Raw genomic sequence first — 26,867 nt, forward strand, 5'->3', positions numbered from 1 at the left:
CAAGTGATCGTCAATTCAAAACCTTTTCACTCTGAATGTGTCTGTTCGCTATTGATTGAAGTAATATTTACAATTGTGTAACGACTCTGGAACCTAGGTTCAGATAGTTACCAGCGCTAGGAAGGTAAAGAGCGGCTTTTACCAACTAAACGACTCGTTTTGAAAAATAACTAAATCTAAAGATTGTGGGATTCGTGTGGTGTGCGGTTAAGGAGTGAAATCCACAGGTCAATATCTTTCAACAATAAGGTTTATTCAATAAAATAACGAAGATAATGAATTTAACAAATAACAAGTAACAAATAACAACAAAATATGAAAAGTATATTGGTTTGATCAGAAGAAACTAAATAGACTTTGATATAATATTCATAATAGAAATAACAGAACTTGGTAAATTAAACAATATGTAATAGATAATTGTGAATCTAACTAAATCTGATTCTCGCTAGTTAATACTTTATATTATTTCGTACCTAAGTCTGATTTCGGATAAAGCTAACTTCGCTTTTATATAATTACTGAATTTGATATTCTATATTATTTAATTCTTGTTTCGAACGCTATCGCAATGACAAAGTTTATATTGATTAATACATTTGTAGTTTATATAATGAATATTCTTTACGGAATTATTAATATTAGCGCGTGATAGTCTACCGCAGCGAGGAACACGACCTAAGTGTGATTCTCTAAGTGTACCTAAATACGCTTTCGCAAAGTTAGACAGATTAACGATTTTATCTATTATCTAACGCGGTGTAGTCGACTACTGAGATTACGCTAATGACAGAACAATATTCTTTTACTAATTCAAATTCAATATTTGTTTGAATCTAAATGAATTATTTCCTCGGAACAGTTACTCTTTTAATCTGACTCGACAACTAATTGTCCATGACCCTTCTTGTCAAAACGAACACTGACAGCCAAAACCAGATCGCTTAATTGGGGAGCCTGCGTTAGCTAGCTACTAGAACGACCCAACGATACAGGAAAAGGGTGAACAGTATAAGTTCAACAGGGTAGCAAATCAATTGATTCTAATTATAAAATCGTGATTGCTGAACTGCCACCCAAAAGACACGGGCTTCAGAAACCAAGTCGCTCAAATGGGGAGCCTGCGTTAGCTAGTTACGAAACGACCCAGAGCGAGCTCCGAGAATCTGATGGCGCGTTAGCAATCCGATGTAAAATCAAATATGAGTAGCTGAGAGCTATCCTTTCGATATCTTAGCCTTTCTTGGCGCCAAGTATAGCACTCTCCTAGCGGAGTTTCAGATACGAGACCGTTTGAATGGGGAGCCTGCGTTAGCTAGCTACTAGAACGACCCACGACCAAGTATCCAAATGGCGTATACCCGCTTTACCAGTCAAGTATTAAGAATCGTTGCGGCTCTTCACAGCGAAAACTGTTCCAGTTATATTTATCTGAAGACTTCTAGCTTGCTCGACTTCGAAAACTGTTCTGCGATTTTGGCGAGCTCCGCTCGGCCTTTTATATTCGCCAGTCTGGCAATTTCTCGGAAAACCCCCATAACGTTGAAATATATAATTGTCGTATAAATTCGCAATTAGGCATTAATTATACAAACGAACGATTTAATTACATTATTAATATCGCACTCTACATAATGGTTTATATTCCTGATATAAAAATAGTAATTTAATAGTGTTTTAATGAAATTGCATTTTCTATCTCCTTCTATACACTATGCACGATTTCTATACGGATCGGAGCTAAATGTATAAGCATACGATGCTTCTAGAACATTCCGTTGAATAATATTATAATTTACAATATATACTGCAATAAACTAACGTTTGACTTTAATTCTGGATAACATAATATTAGTACGCTTGATATATATTGACTGATTTGTCAGGTAATAGTTTTTAATAACTAATAATATCGCAATTGTAAAATATATTCCTATCCTCGTAAGGGAGAAATACAGTCGATAATTGAAGAAATGACACTGCAATAAAAGTTTGAAAATTCTTCAGGGATATTACAATTGTCTGAACTGAACTTGTTCTCTTATCGGTTTCTTGTAAACTGATTTATCTCTCTGTCCTGTCCAATCTGATTAGTGATTGAGTTTCGGAAGTTGGTCTAGCATGAATATCATCAAAAGTAACCAATCAAGTGGTTGTTTGACCTTTGAAACGATATGACAGGTTAGTTTTGAACAACCGTAGACACTTGCATTATATGCCAGCCATAAATCCTGCTGCTGTGGTCCACGTGATAACTGGTATATGGTTCAAGCCCGATACGTTGGGAACCCATGTCCTTGAAGTATGCTTAATGAGAGGACCTCTTGATAAGTCTCATCTCTGACTTCACAGAAAGCACCATAGGAGGTTTAGTGAAGACACGGGACATAGATTCAGAGATGGTGCAAGCCAGTTCAAAATTTCGAGAAGCAATTTCTACATACGACGAATAAGACAACAATTACAGAGATTATTTGAAAAAATGAACGGACTGTATTTCATGTTATGACTATACATATTGTATACCTGTATGCTACATTTTGTTGTACTAAACGTATATGTATGTGTGTATACATTCTGAGCTATGGCTACAGTAATCAAAACCGCTAAACGATGTCTCTTTGTTCTCGTCGATGGGTCGTCTCTTGAAACCAATTTCGTGAACTAGTGGGGATAGCTGGCGTTCGTTTACCGAGGGATTTTAGCGATCAGCTAACGCGATTTCACTGTAGGTGACATTGACATAATATAAACATTATAGAACATAGGCATTCTTACTATATGTATAACGTATGAATAAGTTAATCAAAGAACCTTTATTGCATTGTACCGAAAAAAAATAGATCCGTGGCACTTCCGAACCTTGATACAATCCTGCGAAATGTCAATTGCGCCATGCACGCGCTAATCCCTTCCGCGCAGGATTAGATCTACCGCCACGTCATCCACCGGATCAAAATTACGATCTATTACCGTTTCGATTTTGAAATTGACCGTCTTAACCGTGTATCGAGACGAACCGTCTTAACCTTGTACAGAGACGAACCGTGTTAACCTTGTACTGAGTGAGACGAACTGTCCGTGGTGTCTTTCTTCCGAGATTTCAACCGCTGTGAATTAAATTGTTAACCACGAAATCTCATTCATTTATAATCGTCTCGTACCGCCGTGAGTGTAATTGTTAACCGTTTATTAAAGCATATTGTTACCGCTACAGTGTGGAATTTTTCTCTGTACAAAATTACCGTGACTTTCAACCGTGACTTTCCAACGTGACTTTCCATTCTGCTCCGTATCCTTGCTAGAATAGTACATACTAGCGAGTATCTCGTGATCGGCCAACTAGAGAAAACTCATTGCGCAAATTGATGACGAAACAGCAGTAAAAATGTGAAGGTGATCCTATCAACAAATTACTAAACCAAAATACTTTCACTGATAATAAAATTGTTAATAGTTAATAAAAATCGTAATGTTACCTTGAGTTTCATGCTGGAAAAGATTATATGGTGCTATTTAATAAAGTGAGGATGATTTTGTAGCGGCTTTAGCGTTACATGTAGAAATATGCGTAGTTTGTAAGACCCAGGTCATCGGCGGTTCATGACCATTAAAAAGGTCCAGGTTTTTTCCGGAGGGCTTTATGCGGGGGATTCTCAATTCGGGGAATTCCCATTTTCTTTTTTAAAGTTTTGGCGCGTTTGTAAGCTTGCTAGCTGTCCTTTTCTAAAAGGACACCTATAGAATAACCCAACGGGAATGCGGAAGTTTATATACTCGTTACTGACCCGTCACGCCGAACGTCAGACCTTTGTAACACGCGAACCGTCATCTTAAATAAAGAAACTCCCGATACAAGTATTTCGATGAACATCATTTTCTACCCTATCGTCATCCGCTAAAATTTCATTTACTCTCCAGAGAAAATTTTTTTTTTTCGAAATATTTTATATTTGTATTTTCCTCGAAATAATTATATGCATAACCGATGTTTGAAATGCATAACCGAATAATTGAACATTGATTATTTTTAATTTATAACATTTTTGAAAACCACTAAACTGAACACTCAGTGCAGTGGCACAGTATCTAATTATATCTAATTGACATTGCTATTTCCATTTTCCCGTAACAAGGTTAAAACCGGTAGGTTTAAATAGCAGCTTCCAATTTATATGAGATTTATGCATTCAAAAAATAACATTTGTATAACTTTTAAACCAATTGAAATTCGATAACCTCGCATTTTTAACCTTGTTCATTGTTCTGTATAAGATACTCCAGCCTGGGAAATGCAAAACGAAACATATGGACCATTTTTTTTTTTAGGTGCTGTAAGCCCAATTTCCATAAGTACAGATGACATTTCAGTTTATTCAGTTTCAGTTCAAACGACGATTCAGTTTATTTCTAATAGCACGATTGATACGATGTTATACAAAAAAATATCTATAAAATGCAATTCAATAATGGATAAGAAAAAGTACTAACGCAAAAAAATAGACTGGTTGAAGATGTGTTGAATAAGGTGGTTTGGATAAAGTAACATTGTATTAATCGCAAATTCTACTGAAAAATTATGTAATTTAAATAAACCACTTTTTGCGAATGTTTTAAGAACTGAAAGAGACCGTCTATTACATGTACAGAGAAAAGTTTTTTAAAATGATGACTTCGATATATTTTAGGATGATCAAATCCGGAAATGGCTCCATCTTCGTGAACATTCATCTAACTTAATTTTTATTCTGCAATTAGTTGGACAAATGCTGTTTTAAGAATATGAGTATATGAAGAATACGAAAGAATTAATTGTGTACTTATTTTCGTTACACATTATGTTAGGTAAGCGTTGTAAACTTGTCCCAACGAAGAAACAAAAACACGAATCGCGCGCGGAACATCATGTAATAGTGGGGGGAAGAAGTAAAGCGAGCAAGGTTTCAGCTGTGCCATAATAAAGACGTGTATTTAAGGAGTCCGCGGAATTAATATTTACGATACAACCTAACACATTAAATGTTATCCACATTGCTCGTATAAAATGAAAGCGTAGGAAGTATTAAGCAATCAAAATTATACTTTGTCTTTTTTCCATGTCAAATTATTCATTGAAGTATGTGGTATCACTAATTGCATTCATCGCACAGTTACAAGATCCAAGGAAGACATTTAATTCCAAGCTTGTATTGCCACGAAAGTGCATTGCGGCTAACAGATGTATAACAGGATCATCCAAGAAGTACGCAACGAGAAATGATAACATCCACGTAAGAAAGGAAGCTATGCCTATCTCCATTAGGCACACTTCCAATGTTATATTTCGACGAATAAGAATAATAATGACAGTAATTGCCTAATGCGCATGATCGCTCGAGCTAATTGTTCCTGTGGCTGAGAATACGAGGTGTGACACAAAAGTAACGAGACTAGGTCTGTAACTTGAAAAAACAATGGAATTAGCAGCAATTGTTTTTGTGGCATCATCCCACATACCTCCTCTATCCATGTTGCCAATTTCGATTGAATCGGTCATACCATTTGGAAATATTGCGTTATTTAGTGAACACGTGCAACTGCATTCTGCCGGAAAAATGTCTAACGTAAAAACCGAACAGCGAATAAACATCAAGTTTCTTGTAAAATTTGTTGAAATCTATTGTAACATGTGATGAGACATGTATTTTTACCTATGACTCACAAAGTAAGCGCCAGTCGATGCAATGGAAGTTTTCAGGATCCCCAAAATCCAAAAAAGAACGCATATCAAAATCAAAATTCGACATTAATGGAATTGTAATGATTGAGTGGTTTCCCAGTGGTCAAACTGTTAACTAACACTATTACATTGAAATACTAAAAAGACTTCGTGAAAAAATTAGGAAAAAAAGGCCACAGTTGTGAAGCGATGGATGGCTGTTACTCCGGGACAAAGCACCCGCTCACACGGCACTCTCTGTCAAGCAGTTTCTGACCAGCAAAATTATTATTGTGATAGGGAATCCTCCTTATTCGCCTGATTTGGCTTCATGCGACTTTTTTTTATTTCCTAAAGTTAAATTTTGCTTAAAGGGAATCCATTTCACCTCAGTTGAAGAGGTTCAGGCAAAAACGGAGAATCGTCCGAAAGGACTTCCAAAAACCTCGTTCCAGAATTGTTACCAGTAATAGCAGCGCCGAATGCATAAGTGTGTGAATGCTGAAGGGGACTACTTTGAAGGTGATAATGTCACGGAGAACTGATTCTGCAGGTACAATGATTTAGTGGACTAGTCTCGTTACTTTTGTGTCACACCTCGTACATGTGAGTCCAAACGTCCATTTTTCTATTCTGACCAATTGGAGACCTAACTCTTCTAAACACCTGAATCAGCTTCTTTACACGCCAATCCGTAAGGTGACATCTGTACTTTCATTAATGCTTTTAAATGCTCTATACATATCGTCCATACTGCATTTGTAATATTTTTGTCATTTGGATGATACAACAACACAATGTCAGAACTGTACTGTACTATTTGTCATTCTAAAACATATTTCATAAAAAAATTTGACAGATATTAATGCCTACTCTTGTAAGTGATACATACTAATTTCGCAGTTTTTAATAGTACAGAAGTCATCACTTGAAAATTGAATGATAATAATTAAAAATATCTGTATCGACAAATATAAAAAAAGCTAAAAGTTTTCGAAACAATTTAATACACCGCTTGCAATGAAAATAAATAACTTTAAAACCGTTTCCTTGTAGAACGTACGGACGTTTGAAAGTAATATGTACTTTCGACGCACGCGTTTAAAATACGTAATCTTCGAGAAAGGTTCAGGAGAACAATGAAGTCTACGAGTAAATCTACGAGCAAGTTAACGAGCCAACTGAGCTACTTTCTTGGAGTGCTGTGTATAATGGGCTATAATGAAGGTATAATTGGATTTAGCAATATAAACTCGCGTTAATCGGTACTTGAATTTTCTTAGTCATCAACCAGTTATGCTCACGTTATATAATTCGAACACCATACCATTTTTTAATGTGCTTCACAAAAGAAGGATTATTGAAATATCGTTATATTCATTTTATAAAACGTCAATAATCAGTAGATGTAAAAAAAGAACTAACTACTGTTTAAAGTTGAAAAGAATCGTGTCGTTGGAGAAGCTGTGTTAGGTATAAAAGAGCCGACACGTTATATTATTAAGAATTTATTAATTAAACAGAGCTTTAAGTATTTAATAACAGGGTGATTAATATTACACAAGAATATACATGTTAAATAAATTTACTAAATATTAATAAGATTCTGACGTAAGCACCAAATGGTTAATTTTGGTTCTCTTACAAGAAGGCGAAGGATGTCTCGAACTGTCTTGGTTTTATTAATGACCGCACCATTTACGACTTTCTGCACGTAAACGACAACAACACACCATCGACATCATTCTTTTCTTTTTACGCTCGATTCATAGCAATTATACCGAACTTCATTCACTCTTTCTGCATCCTCGCCTTCCCCACTCCGTGGCCAGATTCATAATGAACATCGTTCCCATTCATAAATCGTTCGAAGACAAAATAGCAACAGCTGATTGGCTCCAACGATTCTCGAAAATGCATCGACGCTAACATACATATATAATACTTACTGTTAGTACAATGCAAAGAACGCACATGTTCGTGCGGTGATATAACGACGAACGCGTACACACAAGAAAACAAAAGCGCGTGGCAAGACAATCTTAAATACGGTTACAGGCGGCGCTCAAGGCGGAATGAGCGAACCCCCTTCAAGCTGTAACTAATCACTATTTACTTTAAGATGAAATTCAAGGAAGATAATATAGTTTCAGTAAATTGGTTAAATTATATGCAAAATAAAATAATTTTAAGAAAAAAAATACGCCGGCTTCAAAATGCACTAAAAAGTATAAAAAAAAATGAAAAATTTTTTGATAATGGTACCAATGGGGAGTCAGAACCCACCAGATGCAAAAGGTTTCGTTCCGATCGGTCCACCCAGCTAGGCATAATCGGTGAACATACATGGAAAAAAAAAAATATACTGATAGTAACCTCCTCCTTTTTCGAAGTCGGTTAAAAAGTGGAACAAATCTCGACAAAGTTTTTTGCATTTATTTGTGTAAATCTGTGTGAATGGCACCGTGAAGTAAAAACGTGCGTTCGCCGATGCTCTGTCATTACCGAGGGATAATGCCATAAAAAACTGGTTAATCCAAATCCTCTGCCACGGTCAAAATCTACCGTTTTACAAAATTGCCGGTTTTCCCCATAGAAGGGTACGAAGGCAAAATTTTCCTCATACTTAAAATATACTATACCACGATATGTTCCTCAGTTTGGTACCAGCACTTCAAAGAACAGTTACTAAATTGATATTGTTGCTCACAACAAAACACTTATACATAGTGTTGTGTCGTGCTCTTCGTGATATTTCTTGAAGGCAGCACGAAGAGCACGACACAACAATTTTGGTCCTTCGAGCCGGATACAGCGATTTGGAGCTGACAATGAGATCTGCAATCATCAACCAAGGGAGCGAAGCGGAGACAGGACAGCCTTCCACATTAGGAGCACCTCTTCTCCCGTCGGATCACCTTGTGACATCCAGGATTGTAGCGGAAGCAGCAGATCTTCTACGTCAGGAGTACTTCATCCCCTTTCTGGATCATCAATCGATAACATTTGGGATCAAGATCATCGTTCACGTATGCTTTGACTCACTTTCCTTACTTTCATATACCGAATTAATCCTTTTCATTGCTTCAATTATCGTATAATATCATGGCCGTCGAATTAAAATCCCTTCTTAAACAACGAGTCACTGTTAAGGCTCAAATAACTCGCCTAAATAATTCAGCTAAGAAAATAGAAAACTTAGAAATACCGTATCTCGAACTTCGTAAACAAAAATTGGAAGATCATTGTTAAATTATTAATAAATTTAGCATATAGCGACATCTTACAGTATTAGAAATGATGTGCGATGTTAGTAACAGAATAATTGAATATTGTACTTCCGTCTTGTCATTATGAAAATGTAAGCGTTCGTGATGTTTTATTTGATGAAAAAGTAATCCCTGTTTAAATGGTTAATCTTTAAGTTAAAAAGTTTGTTGTTTGTGTTCTTTATTAAATAATTTGTTCGTGTTCAAAAGTGTATTATTAGTTTTGTTATTTTCCATAATTCTGATTATTTAATAATCATTATAATAGTTTTTGTAAAATTCAAAATCAAATAGAAGAAATAGCCAATAGTGATGAACAATCTCTTGTTCATGAAGAATTTGAAAATCTTTATTATGAATGTGCGGATTTTATAAATAGTGCATTACATCGACTCAATACTCGCGAACCTAGCAAAGTATCGGATAATAGTAATTCATCGAGTTTTTCGACACCGTCTACAAGCGGAATCATACCAAAAATTCATATTCAGCCATTTGATGGGAATTATGCCGAATGGCAGGGTTTCTATAACACATTTCGCTCGTTAGTACATGACAATAAGTCCATTCCTACAATTCATAAATTTCATTTGTTAAAATCTTATTTAACCGGTAGTGTTGCTAGTGTTACAAATTCGTTAATCGCATCCGAAGAAAATTATACGGTTGCATGGGATTTAGTTCAAAAACGATTTAACAAACCGCGAAAAATAATTCAGAGTCACATTAGAGCCATATTCGATTTACCTGAAATGTCGAAAGAGTCTCCGTCATCCTTGCGCGCTATAGCAGAGGGTGCGGAAATGCATGTTAATGCTTTAAAATGTTTAAAGGCGACCACAGATTGCAATGATTTTTTAATTTATATCATAACAGTAAAATTAGATAAGTAAACCCGTACTTCTTGGGAACGAACACTTGACGATGATGAAAGACCAACTTTTAACGACTTTTTGTCTTTTCTAAACCGATATTCACGCGATGACGAACTGATTAAATTACCTGTACACACCGAAGAGGTATTGCATAAAAAACATATCGATGGGCGTAATAAATTTAAATCTCGAGCCAATGCATTTGTTAGCACGCGTAGTGTAAATTCTTGTCCTTTATGTAAAAAAGGTCACTATATTAATCAATACCCTATTTTGTTGAAACAAACTCCGCGGGAAAGATTTAATTCAGTCAAATCCATTAATCTCTGTATAAATTGTTTAAGAGATAATCATTCTACTGTTAAATGTCATGCATCTGCGTGTCAAAAATGTAATGGTAAACACCATACTCTTCTCCATTTCGGAGACAATACTCCAGTAGAGCAAATTTCAAATTCGAAAACAAATCCAACTAGCCCATCGCCATCGGTGGCATTAACTGTGTACGGATCATCCGAAATCCTTTTGTCTACAGCTCGTATAACTATTTTAGGTAGAAACAATCAGGAACATGATTGTCGTGTTCTGTTAGATCCCGGTTCTCAGTCTAATTTCATGACTGAAAAACTGGCAAATTCACTACAATTACCGAAATTAAAAACTAATATACCAGTAGTCGGTGTAGGGCGACAAATAAACCGAAGTAATTATTCTATTCGTGCGCAGATTAAATCGAAAGTGACTGATTTTTCTTGCGAAGCTAATTTTTTAACGTTACCCATAATTACTCATCGTCTTCCGTCGCGACCAGTGAACGCGAATAGTTTAGAAATACCGAACGAAATTGAATTAGCAGATCCTGATTTGAATAAACCCGCAGAAATCGACGCTCTGTTGGGAGAATATCTATTTTACCGCCTTTTACACGCTGAACAAGTACGTTTAGCTAATCAGACTGCCATACTACAAAAAACCGAACTAGGATGGGTCTTATCAGGAGGTGTAAAATTAAATAATAATAGTCAACCGTCTACAAAGTGTTTTTTAGCAGCAAATCAATTAGAAAGTCAAATAGCGAAATTCTGGGAACTTGAAGAGCATAACCAGAAAAAGCCAGTATCTTCCGAAGAAAGTGCTTGTGAAACACTATTTTCACAAACAACCAATCGAGATTCTACAGGCCGGTACATAGTCCGTTTACCCTTTAATAAAAAACGACAGCAATTAGGCGAATCACATGCTACATGGTTTTAACTTACGTCAATGGGCTACAAACGAGCAGTCGTTAATCGAACCATTTAAAGAACTATCATCTAATAATTGTTTATATTTGGACGGTGACGAAACGCGACGTACTTTAGGTATAGTTTGGACGCCGCGTGTAGATACTATAACTTATAAGACTAATATTGATAGTGACTATCCCATTACCAAACGAAACATACTTTCGAGAATAGCACAACTTTTCGACCCTTTAGAGTTACTCGGGCCGGTAATCATAAAGGCGAAGGTTATTATGCAACAATTATGGAAGTGTGGTATTGGGTGGGACGATCTTGTTCCACTGACCATACATTCAGCCTGGATAACGTATACCGAACAACTCCCTCAGTTAAATTCATTTTCTGTACCTCGCGAGATTTTTATTAGAGAAGCAATCGATGTTCAAATACATGGTTTCTGTGATGCTAGCGAGATAGCTTATGGGGCATGTATTTATTTAAGGTCATCAGATTTTTAAGAAAACACTATTGTCCGTCTTGTAGCTGCGAAATCAAGAGTAGCTCCTCTTGTTGGTTTTTTTTAAATTAATATTATATCTTTCACTTGTAATATACTTTTAATCTTTACGGATTACAAAAATGCACGTGTGCATCGCACCACGCGCCACGCCACGATAAAGACTCTACGTTTATTCTTTTGTCTCCCACTGCTGCCAACTCGAATATTACATATATTTCATACAAAAACAATAGAACAAATGGCGCGAATAATATAAAGCGCGACGCAAGTCTCCACACCTCTTAAAACAACTTCGCTTCCTAAATTAGTATTATGTGCCTCCGAGTTACTGAGTAAATTATTCCGCGCTACAAAATCAGCCTTAAAGATTTCCTTTAGTTCATGTCATTTTTAGAGTGATTCAACAATCGCTTTACACTGGATCAAATCACCTCCACATACTTTAAAAACATTTGTAGCTAATCGGGTGGCAAAAATTCAAGATATAACCGAATCCCATAATTGGAAGCATGTCAATTCTTTAGATAACCCAGCCGATTATATTTCTCGAGGTCAGTTACCAATAGATTTTCTTAAAAATCATTTATGGTTATCGGGTCCTACCTGGTTTTCCGAAGGTTATTCACGGTGACCTGTAAGCGATATACCTGCCGTTGACGTACCCGAGCGACGCACGGTTACTACTTTAATTAGCTATCCGGACACTTCAAATATTTTTGAACGGTTTTCGTCCATAATTAGACTTCAATGAGTAATTGCATATTGTATGCGATTTTTTACAAACGCGTCACAACAAATAAAAATCACTGGACCTTTGTCACCAGATGAAATTCGAAAGGCTCACAATTTGATTATTAAATGCATGCAAGCGCAATATTTTGCAAAGGAGTTGACTGAATTAAAATAAAAAACCATGTTTCCAGATCGAGTAAGATTTTGGCTTTATCTCCATTTATAGATCGCGATGGAATAATGCGCGTAGGTGGTCGGCTCCAAAGATCTAAATTATTATACGGACAAAAGCATCCGATACTATTACCAAAATCGAGTCATACCACAAATCTTGTAGTACGTAACGAACATAAGAACCAGCTTCATGCGGGTATATTGGGAACCCTTAATGCAATTTGACAAAGGTATTGGCTCGTAGATGGGAAAAAACACAGTCCGATTTATTGTACGAAAATGTATTCGTTGCTTTAAAACCAAGCCATCTGAATCGCCGGAATATTGTATGGGTAATTTACCCAAAAGTCGAGTCACTGAAAATCGATCATTTCAGGCAGTCGATTATTGCGGACCTTTCTTCGTTAAGGAGAAACGTTTTCGTAACACAAAAAAATTAAAGGTGTACGTAGCCGTGTTCATTTGCTTCGTTACAAAAGCGGTGCATTTAGAACTTGTCTGCGACCTGTCAACCGAGGCGTTTATGGCAAGTTTAAAACGATTTTTTGCTAGGCGCGGCTATGCTCAAACTACATATTTATAGCGATAACGCGACTAATTTCGTAGGCGCTAAACGACTATTAGATGATCTTCAAAAGCTTTTAAATTCAGAAACACACAAACAAACAGTTCTTCAACAACTGTCAAATAAAGGAATTGAATGGCGATTCACCCCTCCATGATCTCCACATTTTGGAGGTTTATGGGAAGCGGCAGTGAAGTCGTTTAAACACCACTTATATCGAACAGTAGGCGATGCCCTGTTTACATTCGAGGAATTAAATACCTTCATTATCGAAATTGAAGCAATTTTAAATTCCCGTCCATTGACTCCTTTATCTCCAGATCCAAATGATCTAAATGCCCTTACTCCAGCCCATTTCCTAATAGGTGAGTCATTGACGAGCTTACCAGAACACGAGCTTACCGATGTTCCTACTAACCGGTTATCAGTTTGGCAGCATATCCAGCGAATAAAACAGCACTTCTGGGCAAGATGGCATAAGGAATATCTCAACGAGCTCAACATCCGCACAAAATAGCGTAACAATGTACCAAGCTCTTTGAAGGTGGGCACCTTGGTATTGTTGAAAGATGAAAACCTACCACCACTATGGTGGAACCTTGGCCGCATCATCGAGATCCATCCCGGAGATAATGGTATAATTTGTGTGGTGACTGTGAGGACCAATCAAGGCATCTACAAGCGCAGCGTACGGAACATTTGTCCACTACCCGTCGATGTAAATAATCCAGTTATTCCACCCAGTAATAATTAACCAATGTGTAAAAATCAACTCAGAGATGTATTAACTCATACTTCTGTAACTATATCAATGAACATTCAATTTTAGCGTAATAATCGACTCATGTAACATATGTAAATAGCGTTAATCTTATCTAATAAGTTCATTGTACATAATTCGCTAAGTTTATACAATCTAGTTATTAACCATAGTCTGTTAGTAGTCATATGTGTACTGTATAGTATAGAATTTTGTATCTCGACAATTTTATCTTAGCTTAAATGTATATATTATTAATTCGTTGAACGCAATCGTTCAAGACGGGCGGCATGTAGCGTCTTTATAGTGTATATAAACCTAAACCATTTATAACTGTACGTGACGTCAGGGAAAAACCCAAATCGTTTTAGGGAACCATAATTTTTAAGCAAGATACCGTACTTAACCGTCAGATTGTAAACCAGTCCCTGAAAATTAGAATTTTTTCCGTGTACCTGCACATCCTTACCGTTAGCCCAGCCTTCCTCCCTCTACCTTCTACTTCCTCCCTCTACAATGCACCTTGTGATTGGTTTAACCACCACTTTAACACAAAAAAATTGTTTTCTTCACACCTACCGAAATGTACAAGAATCAGAATCAACCGAACTCTCATCAAGTTTACTTTAAAATCTAACGCAAACCTAAGCTGAATAAACTCATTCAGCAATCTAAATAATTTGTAAATCCTTGTTAAAACCTATTCCATACATAAATAAGTTCACCTGATACATTGGGTGCAACAATCATGCTGCCTTCAAGAAACATCACGAAGAGCACGACACAATACATAGTTTTTCCACCTTCGTGTCTTTCTTTAATAAATATTCATCGTTTTGGAAGCAAAACTCTGTAATGTTTAACAGTATTATTATTAATTTGAAATGTTCCGTTCTTTATAGTCGTATAACGAACCCGCGTGAGTTAATATCATTCGAAGAAAGATGCATCATCTATTTTATCGACATAATTTTCCACATAATGACATATGCTTATGTTTTATTTCAAGATTCTTTATAAATGATGCATCCAACCAGCTAATTATAGTTCACCTACTTTGAAAGACTCAATTTACGAATGCGATAACGATATTGATACAGACTAAGGATTTTTTACTCTTTTCTTGCATCGATTTCTTTTAAAAAAATGTTTTTTTTAATCGATCCTTTTGTATTTTTCTCTGTAATATACAGCATACAACATAATCATTGTACAAATGATAGTACATTAATAAAGATTTAAAGATAATGAATTTGAACATCAGCAAAATTTTTCTGTGGTTCATTAAATGTGTTTTTTGTATATTTTGATCGTGTTGTTACGCGGCCAGACGCCGTATCCGTTATTTGTTATGAAACATAATATTTTGATATTTTTCAAAACTATAAACTTGTGTAACCATCGCTCTTACGAACTTTGAACCCTCTGCAGCAGTAATAAATTCATGAAGCCATTACGAACCCCGTGAGTTTCTTTAAAGTCACAGTTTTACCAATATTTCTTAGCAGTAATAGTTTTTTCACTCTTCGCTGTCCCTAAAAACATGTTTTCCCAACGTTAGGCGCATCGTAATTTTATTGCTTGCTAAGGTCAAAAGTCCAGATAATAATCTAACCATTGATGTGAGCATTTCAGGCTTTTACCCGAAATACATGACGTCACGTTTAAGCGGTCACTTAAGACCTCTCACCGCCAATTTTTACACAAATCACAGAGAATGGCCCTAGTCGAAAAAACCGACATAAGCTTACTGTTAAGCCGCGGCAACGGGAACGGGATGAAGAACTCGTAGTTGCTTCTAATCAAGTTTTATTATTCACTAAAGTTCGGAATCGCGTACAGAGCACTGTGGTACAGATCGACAGACTGAGAGTAACTGAACTTCTTTGGGGAAATATCCGGGGTTTTTTGTCCTTTGAAAAACAAACTATGACGCTTAGGCTGATAGGGCGGTTGTGACGTGTGGAGGATGACGACGGTGTTGCTTTCGGTTATCGGTGCCCTTTGGAAGTATACGGTGACTATGGAGGATGAGACATTGTCATTGTGTCATTCGATGACATTACTTACATCACATCTCTCAACTCGCTCATCAGAATTCAACATACGTCCGACACGATCATATCACTTCAAATTCATACTTCATAAGATTTCTGAATAAATTGCATTTTTGTCAAAGTTAAAACATGTCTTCACTTTAAAATAATATCCAATGAATCATCCCTCGCGCATTAATTTACAGGCAAGGAAATATGTGAACTTCGACATCGAAGAATCGAGTGAGGTTTTACAACCCTCATATGCGCGATCTGCAACGGTTCGGTCTTGTCGCGGAGTGCGTAACAGCGTTTTTATGTTTTACTATTTATATTGCTTTTATTAGACGTCAATTTTCGAGGCACCATCGTTCTGAAAGGCTCATTTTAAAGGGGAAGCTTTAAAGAATATGACCATATTACTTTTTTAATTTTAACCCTTTACGCCCCTCATTAAGAAAAACGCAAAAAAAGAATTTGTTTAAATTTTCCGACATTTTATAACAAATTCACAAAGTTAAAAAAATATTCTAAAATATCCCAATCCTTTATGAATAAAACAAAAAAAATTTAACTAAATCGGTTCAGTAGTTTCTGAGAAAAAATTCCTAAGTGGACTCTATTTTCGCCAAAAAGGGCAAAAATTGCAAACTTTGACGGTTTCCCATTCATTAACAAATTCGAAAAAGGCAAAATAATGACTTAACCCCCCCAATTTCACATGGACTACAACATATTTCAATTAGAACAAAATCGGAGACGATGACTTCCAAAAGTGATCGATTCGGCGTGAAATGACCCTACAGTCTAACCTTTCCACCACATTGAATGCTTTATATTTTTTCAGCAACTTAATATTATCGAAGGAAATGATACGAAAGAAACTTTATTTTTTATGAACGACTATATTTGATAGAATGTGCTTCTTTCAAGATCAAAATGCACACGTTGTCGCGTAAAACAGCTTATTACAACGATTTTTCCTGAAATGCATGACGCGACATGAAGTTCTATCAACTTGTCTAAATTCGATGCCCGATAGTTGCAAACTAGATCGAATAGATAGCATGGATCACGAAGACATTTCAAAATCTGATTCCGACTTCGTTTAAAAAACAAGTCCGTATATGCTAAATGATTTACGTAAATCATTTTATTCCAGCTATGTCATGCCCGTTATCGTGACTATTACGAATTGAATGGTATCCATAATGATCTTGTAATTACAAGTTTTCTTCATATGGCACCGATTAAGGGAAAATGTCATGCTCTAATCGCGTCATCGATCGGCCTTGTTCGCCGATATTCAGGTCATGTGTTTCATTTATTTCTTACCCTCGATCAGTTCAACTCGACTCGATTTATTCCAAAGGATTGTGTCGGATAATAAATTGATACCCATTTCCATGTACCTATTGATACCCATTTCGATGTACCTATTGATCGCGACAAGTTTCAGGTTAATTGCTTACACACTATATAAAAGGTAGCGAATTTATCAATTGTTCATGTTTCATTTTATACTTAACCTACTAACTTAAAAAAATGTATCATACTAACAAGTGAAGTTCGAATAGTATCTAATTTATTGGTTTATTAAATGTCTGAATAGTTCTTTAATCTCAGATAAATCATATTCAAGTGTCAATCACTGTGAAATCTCTTTGACTAAAATATCAAATAATAACAATTTATTATTATATATTTAGTTTTTAACACTAATATTGAGTGAATTTTAAAATATTTGCCTTATTATACAATTTTTTGTAGTCCGAAGTATATTTAACTATTCATATACATAAATATTTTTAATTCACGACAGTTGGTGTTTTCAATATGGAAAGAATATATTCTTTAATTACATAAAAAATAAATTAACAATAACCTTTAATTAAAATGAATGAAAAATTTTAAATTCGTATAAAGCATACAGTATGTTAGAACACGAAAACACGAATCAAAAGGATGCGCTAAGGAATGAATGCACTGAGATTTGAATAAGCTGTACGCAGTCTGTTCCTGATGGAAAATGCAATTTATTAAGACGTGTGGCCGTTCGGAACGTTTTAATAACTCTGCGGGCCTGTCCTGTCCCGCTAGCCCTGTAGCGTACGTCTCAGTCCTACAGACGGGGGTGGGGGTGACAATTGACGCTGTCCATGCCCTGCCTGCAGTCCTGCCGGTTTCGTCGCAGGAAAATTCCACCAAGTCTTACAAGTATATATTCTGAATATTTTTTAAATCTTAATTACGAACGCGGAAATCAACATAACCGACACTAATGTATTGAAACTGTGGCGTCGATTTAGCGGCCGCCACGTCCCTGTCTAAATTATTGTATTTAGTCTAGGTTTAAGATTTTAGGTGTGAATGAGATGCGTAACGAATTGTTTGCCTGAGTCCGAGTGGATGCTGCGTAGCGTTTGCGAGAGGATGTTTGGATCATTAGTTCGAGTGTCGCGTTGGGTGTCCGAGTTCGAGGAATGCCTGAGAAATACGCGTGTATCGTTGAATGATTGGTTTAGAGTGAGAGCGATTCGGTTTGGACGAGGAAAGAATGATTCCGAGTGAGAATGAATCAGGGTGTGTGGGGGTGAACGTCGCACAGTGGCGAAAAACGGCAGAAACGTGGACAAAACTAATATCTTCGATTCTAAGATAAATTATTCAAATGTTTTTTGATAAGATGATTGTATTAATGTTGCAAATTAATTTTTTGCGTTGAAAATCGAATTTTTATTTGTTAGTTAACTAATACGGAGTACTGTACGTACGAATTTTTATCTCCGAAACTATTTAACGAAATTAGTTAAATCTTTTTTTATTTTAATCTTGAATGTTTGAACTATTTTAATAATATTTTTTTTATTGCCAAATTAATTTTTTAATATCAGAAATTTTAAATAAATTTTTATTTTTAAATTTTTTGTATAAAGTTTAAATATCTAATATGTAATATATATATGGATATGTAGCTTGAAATCTTACCTACAAAACAAGACCTTTTGCAAAACTGTGTGTACATAATTAACGTCGCAATGAGCTATACAAGAAGTTCTGTACCCCTGTTTTTGGCGAGCAGTATAAATAGATATCATATACGTTTTAGGAGATTCACATATGGGGAAGGTTTTTAATAGCCACTCTTGGCCAATGATACCTTTTTTTCAAGAAAAACAAGTTTAAAGATATGAAATTGTTTATTGATTGAGTATTTAGAAAGGTATCATTGTTCAATGGAAACCGCGAGAAGGTGGTGGTATTCTTCTATCAGGAAAGGGAAAAGTTGGGAAAGATTGAGAAAGGAAGTATGAATACGGTAAACACAATTTATAATTATTAAAAAAATTAAAAAAAAAGAAATTAATCGCTATCTTCTTCAGATATTTCAGAATCGTCTGTATCGGGAATATAAAAAGATTGACTAACAACTTTTGGATATGTTTTTGTTCTTTTACCGGGTAACATTCTTAAGTTAGTTATATATGGATCGGAAGATACTAATAAATTATGAACAATATCCTCCATGTTTTTAACTCTACAAAATTTTCGCGAATAATTCTCTCTATATCGTTTTATGTCTTTGTTTCGGGATTCTTGCGCCTCTTCTCCTAACTGCCCAATTGGAAGAATTGCATAATTTATTATGTCTTTACAATGAATCAACACCTTATGAACAGTGGTGGTCATGTTATACCATGGATATAAACGAACAAATTTGTTTGCTGTATCCAGGCAATAATGTTGAAATGACTCTACTTTTATGGGATATGAACTGGAAATAGTTAATAAAATGTTGTGCATACGATTAATTATATCTTCGCCAATTCCAGTTATTTCTGCAGAAAGATTTGCCTGTGCGAAAAATCGGCGTGCGGTATTACCATCATTAGTATTACCATATCCAACTTTCGGTTTATCAACTAATAATCCCATTTTCTCTTTAAAACTGTCTTGAATTCTTTTTTTATTATTTGCTACTTTTTCTTTGTCTGCAGACCCGCGTACTTGCCATTGGCCAATAACTAATTTATACGATACATGCAGAAGGCATTCAAAAAATCTTATCCAGGCATGCAATGGCGAAATCCCGAAACGCAGATTAGATTTATCTAAAATGTTTTGATTTAAAACTAGATCGATGTTGTTGAAACATTTGGATGTTAATCCACATAAATAACATCTTTGTGTGGACGATGTTTCAGAAACTGTGTTGCAAACTTTACCATCGATCATAGTAAATGATAATTTATAATCTATTGATATACTAATGTCCCTAATCTGAAGCGTTATTGATTTTAAATTTACAATTTGGTTTTCAATATTATTTACTTCACTAATAGTTAATGTCGCGGTTTCATGTGTTAATAATAATCTAATTGGTCTACAATATCTGGGAGAGGAAGGACGAGGATTCTGCCACACTACAATTTTTTCATTCGAAATTTGATCTCCAGATACTAATTGCACGGGAACAAGAGAGCTGACAAATATACTGGTATCAGAAATATTTGGATCTATAAATTTTTGTTTGTACTCATTAAAACCAGAGGTTCCATCGCAACCCCATTTTGCTATTAAATGAAGATTATTTATTTGATTAGAAATTATAATGTTTGATATGTAAGGTTTATATTAAATAAAAGTATCTTTCACAGTCTCAGAAAATTAACTGTAAGGTTTATACTAAATAAAAATATCTTTCACAGTTTCCAATTCAATAATTACAATAAGCAAAAACAAAATTTGCACTCAGTTTTAACGACACGTTCGCCGATTCCCTTTTGTTCGCACGCTCGCTTCATACCAACTTGCCAATTTCGACTCTCTTCACTCTCATTCCGCACTTTGTTTATATATCGCCGATCCTTCAGGGGCTCTCCCACCACTCATCCTACTTATTACAATTTCTATACTCTACAAATCTTACAGATTCGGCCAGCCTGACATGATTGTTCGTCCTCGAACAATATACTTGGTTTTTTTTTTTTTTTTTTTGTAAATTTTCGTAGATATTTATTTTATACTAATACTTAATCTAAAACTAATAAACTAATGCTAAACTTAATCAATAATTGCATATTTTCGAGACTAAGTTTCGTCACTACACGAATCAAGATCACTGTTGGTTTCCGATTTCTCATTTTCTGACATATTGCATTGTTTCGAATTGGGATCACTAATTCGAATCCACGGTTTCAATTTATCCGCCGATAGAATTGTATTGTACGGTTTTTGAGTAATACTATATCCTGGGATATCTGTCACTACAAAACGTTTGTTTCTAAGAACAGCTTTTATTTGGTATGGACCTTTAAATTTAGGGGTCAATTTCGCATTAGTTCCCGGTTTGTTTTGCAAGACTTTTACCAGTACCAAATCTCCTACCTGATACGGGGTGATTTTCTTATGCCGTTTATCATACCTATGCTTATTGTATTCTTAAAGTTTGCGGTTTACTTCTTGTGCAGTTATTCGTATTTCAGCCCGTTGTTTCTCAAAATCTTGATCTAATTTCGTTAAGTTGTCAATTAAAGTGCATAATGACTCGTCTTCCGGATGACGTTGATTAAAACCGAATAGAACCTTACTGGGCGTAGAATTAATAGCTTTGTTATAAGTATTATTAATCACATACCGTACTGATTCTAGATGCTTTTTCCATTTTGACGGCTCGGTTATTACTTTAGACAACGTGGATTTTAAAAATCGGTTTACTCGCTCCACTTGACCGTTAGCCCATGGAGATGCTACTGCTGTCATAACATGGCTAATACTCCTATCATTTAAAAATTTCGAAAATTTCTCAGACGAAAACGCTGTTCCTCGATCGCTGACAATTCTTTTTGGGTAACCTATAAGTCCAAATAAAGTTATTAAAGCCTTAATTGCTTCATCTGATCCCGTAGACTTTGTTGGGAAAAGCCACACAAACTTTGTAAAAGAATCTATAACTACTAAAATATATTTAAACTTATCGCTAGTTTCTTCAAGAGGGCCAAAGTGATCGATATGTATGGTTTGCATCGGAATTGGATCTTTTTCATAAATTTGCATTTCTCCTTCTGGTTTTCCTGAAGCTATAGAGTGAGACAGACATTCTACACAATTGTCAATATATTGTTTGATCTTGAACTTTAAATTGGGAAACCAATAATGATCTATGATACCGTGAAACGTTTTTTCCCTACCAACATGTCCAACGCAATCATGGTATAGTCTGATAACCTTGTTTACCATATTATTTGGCACTACAAATAAATCCTTATCTTTATAATTATAAAATAAAAGTCCATCTATTAGTTTAAAAGTATTTGTTTCCTTGCAATTCGACACGTTCAGCAATTTCTCTCATCTTTGGATCAGCTAATTGCCTATACATCAATTCATCCTCATCGCTAACAAAATTAATGGTTAAAATATGCCGACTTAGAAAGTCAACGTGCACCATCTTATCCGAAGATCTGTGTACTACAGTAAATTTGTAATTCTGGAAATGTAATGACCATCTCGCAATTCGTGGATTAATGTTTATTTTCTTGAGGGCTAGCGCCAATGAGTTGCAGTCTGTTATAACTCGAAAAGTGATACCATGCAAATAAACGTGAAACCGTTCTAAAGCTTTTACTATTGCAAGTGTTTCTAGTTCGTAACTGTGATACGCTTTTTCTGTTTCGCTAGTTGCTTTGCTAAAATATGCGATTGGGGCCATTTCTTCCGATTTTTGCCGTTGCAGCAAAATGGCTCCAAATCCTTGACCACTTGCATCAGTATGCAATTCGGTCTCAGCCGTTGGATCATAAAAGCGTAACGTGGGAAAAGAAATTAATTCCTTTTTTAACAAGTCGAAGGACTCTTTACATTTTTCATCGAAATTGAAATCTACACCTTTTTTAGTTAAGTGATGCAATGGTTTCGCTTTTAAGGCATAATCCTTAATAAATTTACGAAAATAGTTGGTTAATCCCAGGAAACCTTGGACTTGTTTTAAATTTTTCGGATAAGGAAAAGATGCAATGGCTTCTGTATGCCTTTGATTTAAAGTGACTCCATCGGCCGATACCATGTAACCTAAGAATTCAATTTTCTTCTTTAGGAATAAACACTTTGCGAAATTTAATTCCAGACTGTAACTCTTCAGCGTAATGAGCACCTCTTTCAGAATCTGCAAATTTTCAGATATAGTAGAAGTCGCAATTAATACATCGTCGATATATAATATTATCTTACCACTACAAAGTAACGCATCAAAAATATACAGTAGACGTTTCTGAAACTCCGCAGGCGCCTCAGAATATCCAAAGGGCATCTTAACGTATTCAAACTGACCATAAGGGGTTGCGAACGAAAAATATTTCGTATCGTCTGGATGTATATCTAATTGGTGAAAACCATCCTTTAGGTCCAGTTTGGTGAAAATTTCTTTTCCGCAGAGTTGATCTAGCTGCTCCTCGATTATAGGAAATGGAAATTTTTGCGGAAAAATGCGCTGATTCAGAGGCCGGAGGTCAACGCACATACGCTTTGTACCGTTTCTCTTATTTACCAATACAACTCGTGAACAATACGGAGAGATGCTAGGTTTTATGATACCTCGTACTAATAGATCATCAGTAATCTCTCGGAGTTCTTTTTCTTCCTGAAATGACATTCTTCTGGGTGAGTATCTGAAAAAAGAAGTGTCTTTCAAATGCACTCTAATCATAAAATTATCTTTTATGGGCTCTAGTTTTTGAGAATCTATTTCGTGCAATATGGTTAGCAGCTGTTCTTTTGCGGAAAAATCTAAATCGTCATCCAGGTTTTCTGATACTATGTCATAGCAACTTCGTTCCTCTATTGCATCGATGGCAAAAATCGTGCTCACTTTAATGTTGCTATCGGTAGGAGCCTCAAATTCAAATGCACCGTTATGATAAGTTACTCGAATTTGAGTTTCGACAAAAAATTCTCTTCCTAGAAGCATGTCAAAAGAAATGGTATCATCGTTTACGACTAAAAGAGTGATATCGAACCATTGATCCTCTAATTTTTCGAGTTGAATCTGATCGCAAATTTTCCCATAAACCGTAAGAGAAGAATTATTAATACCCTTTAAATTTAAATCATCCCGAACACGCAATAACTTAGAGTCCGCAAAATGCTTAGTATATACCGATTTTCTAACCAGACTAACAGGGCTACCTGTATCAACAAGTGTACGCAAAGGCTTACTCATATTACCTAAACTATAAACATTTATATACGGTACGTCTTTCCTCACGAAATTTATGTTATTCGCTGCTGCTGACATCAGACAGGGTTCCTCCACTGAATCGGTATTTCGCGCCAAGGAGCCTTCCTCTATTGGATCTTCCACCAATGCACCCTCCGCCAAAAGATTCAAGGTTGGATCTGGTGCTGCCGTCTTCTTTCTTGAGCATCCATGGCTGAGGTGACCTCTTTGTCCGCAATTGTAGCATGTTGATTGAGCCAGCCGACGGTCTTTGGCTTGATGACCCGTTTTCTTACAATATGTACATATCATATGGTTGGCACTGGGAGGTACAGCAGGAAAACTCCTCCTACTCTGCTCTGGGCGACGAACCACTGTGTCTTCTGTTATTCTTCTGATATGTTCGATAAATTCCGGCACTGTTGTAGCCCACGAGTCAAGTGCAAACCTGCGTAACGATGGATCCTTGACCCCATCTGCCAAGAGTTCAATTTTTTCTTTTTCAGTCAGTTTTAAGGACTGCAACAACTTCAATTTATCTTCAGCATAATCCGCGAACTTCTCGGAATAGATTTTCCACGTGCGAGTGCCAACCCTGGCTAAGGTAGTTGTAACGGATTCCTTTCTCTGGAAGAAAGCTCTAATCTGAAATTTAAAATCTTCCCAGGTCGCTACCGTATCTACTGATTGACGGTTGTACCAGCTCAACGCTCGACCTTCAAGTTTGTTGACAGCTGCTAACACCAAAACATCGTCTGTTAGCTGGTAAAGACGTCCGATGCTGACAATTCTTTCCAACCACAACACCACGTTTTCCTCTTCCTGTCCCGTGAACGATGGTATGAGTTTTGACGAGAATTTTACTTGATGCCAGTTTTGGAGTGCGCTAGCTTGCGATCCGTTACTCGGGGATGGTGGTGGGCCTGAAATTTGTCGATCAGGCTCTCGAATAGATTCTCCTCGGGGTCGTATACCCGAATTAGATTCTAATGCTTGCAACACTGCCTGTACGATTTCTTGAATATTCGGGTTTCCTATATCACCACTTGTAGCACCCGTACCCTCCGCTTGCACCACAGAGGAATCCTCGGTAGAAGCTCGGTCTTCAGAGCCGCTGGGGCCAGTTACCATAAATTGATCTGGCCATCCGGTTCTTTCGAAATTATCAGAAAGTCTATCAAAAAGTACCGCGCGCGTACCGCGAGAATCAAGGCCATGACGTCGTGCCAGTTCGCGAAGACCTTCTATGTTTAATTGTTCAAGCTGTACACGACTCATTGTGTATGTAAATATCGTCGACCGGGTCGTCACACGCTTGTTATTGTCGATCAACGGTATTTCACTTTCGAAAAAAAACCGACCGTTACTTTCGTCGATACTCGTGATCGAAGGCGAATAATTCGTTTAAAATACTCACTTTTCGTCAAAAGAAACTTAAATTCAACAGTATTTGCACTTTAGAGTCAAAAGAAAAGAACGCGTGAAGAAAAATTTCAAATTATAACCAAAATTGATCTATTTTTCTGGTTCATCCCACTTCTGAAGAAAATTAACTGTAAGGTTTATACTAAATAAAAATATCTTTCACAGTTTCCAATTCAATAATTACAATAAGCAAAAACAAAATTTGCACTCAGTTTTAACGACACGCTCGCCGATTCCCTTTTGTTTGCACGCTCGCTTCATACCAACTTGCCAATTTCGACTCTCTTCACTCTCATTCCTCACTTTGTTTATATATCGCCGATCCTTCAGGGGCTCTCCCACCACTCATCCTACTTATTATAATTTCTATACTCTACAAATCTTACAGATACTTCTTTGATTTGAATTAACCGTGTAACTGTATGGTCTAATAAGCTTTGCAAAGGTATATTCGCGATGGATTCAGTAACAACTATGTTTATAGGGTAACAATTTTTTCTAGCAGCGGTAATGGTTTCGTAGTTCGGATAAGTATGACTATTGTGCATTTTGGCCGCGTGTCTAATAACGTTATACTGATATTTCGTTAATTTTGCTTCGACTACTATCGATAATGTCTCATCAGGCGAATATGGTATTATATTACTCATTTTACTATGGGCTTCTCTATATTCCGTGGCTCGATGAGGCGAAGTAAATACGTCCTTTATGATTGAAGCTGTATCTATCATATGATCTTTTCGAAATTGCATTTGTGCAGCATAAGCTAATTGTTGAGGACTGAAGCTAGACCGAAGACCTTCCGTTTTTCGTCTCTTCGATCTTTCACTTACCTCAGAAAATTCTGCGAGCGGTCTTCCGGTTTGAGTATGAACGGTGCCAATCGGAAATGTTATGGTCTGTGTTAACCAAGTATGATATTTATTTTTAAAAGTTGTATAATTTCTGCCACAAGCATCCCACCTTACTTTGAAGCGTACTATGAAATTTTTTAAGCATTGTTTAGTTTCTTCTGCAAATTCACTAGTATTAGTTAATTTCTTTAATTCGTCATAAAAATAACTGCATTGATTTTTAAAACTTTTAACAGGGCAATTTCGAAAAATATTAAGAAGTTCCTGTCTGGTAAATGACATATAATTAGATTGAGAACTTCCAGGTACTGACGCCATACTATTTAAATCAAGTTTTAATAAAAATAAGTGGAAACAATAGGAATAAAAAGCAATGAAAAGAAATCAAGAATATTTAACACAGATTTAAACCACACACTTCGATTAACACCTGTTGTGCCAATACCGAAAACGCGTACGTATCACGAATGAAAAAATTGTAACTTGTAAAACACTCTACCGAATATGTGAAATGCACGTTC

At 36.0% G+C, this 26,867-nt stretch overlaps 1 protein-coding gene across 1 annotated transcript; it reads right to left on the reverse strand.

Moving 5' to 3' along the window:
• Positions 1–22,783: 22,783 nt before the first annotated feature.
• LOC143264115 (uncharacterized) lies at positions 22,784–25,828 on the reverse strand. The gene is made up of 2 exons (XM_076529763.1): positions 23,083–25,828; positions 22,784–23,017 (listed from the first exon to the last, which is right to left on the reverse strand). The coding sequence occupies exons 1-2, from the start codon at positions 25,343–25,345 to the stop codon at positions 22,932–22,934; spliced, it is 2,349 nt and encodes a 782-aa protein (XP_076385878.1). The 5' UTR covers positions 25,346–25,828; the 3' UTR covers positions 22,784–22,931.
• Between the last annotated feature and the right edge of the window lie 1,039 nt (positions 25,829–26,867).

The sequence above is a fragment of the Megachile rotundata genome, chromosome 3 (genome assembly GCF_050947335.1).
Source record: "Megachile rotundata isolate GNS110a chromosome 3, iyMegRotu1, whole genome shotgun sequence".
Classification (NCBI taxonomy): domain Eukaryota; kingdom Metazoa; phylum Arthropoda; class Insecta; order Hymenoptera; family Megachilidae; genus Megachile; species Megachile rotundata.

Excerpts from the sequence above, each read along its gene's own strand:
- LOC143264115 (XM_076529763.1), bottom strand. The coding sequence starts at position 25,345 with ATGAGTCGTGTACAGCTTGAACAATTAAACATAGAAGGTCTTCGCGAA. Across the intron at positions 23,018-23,082 it reads TGATGCGTTACTTTGTAGTG|ATTCTGAAAGAGGTGCTCAT; the intron begins GTAAGATAATAT and ends GAAAATTTGCAG.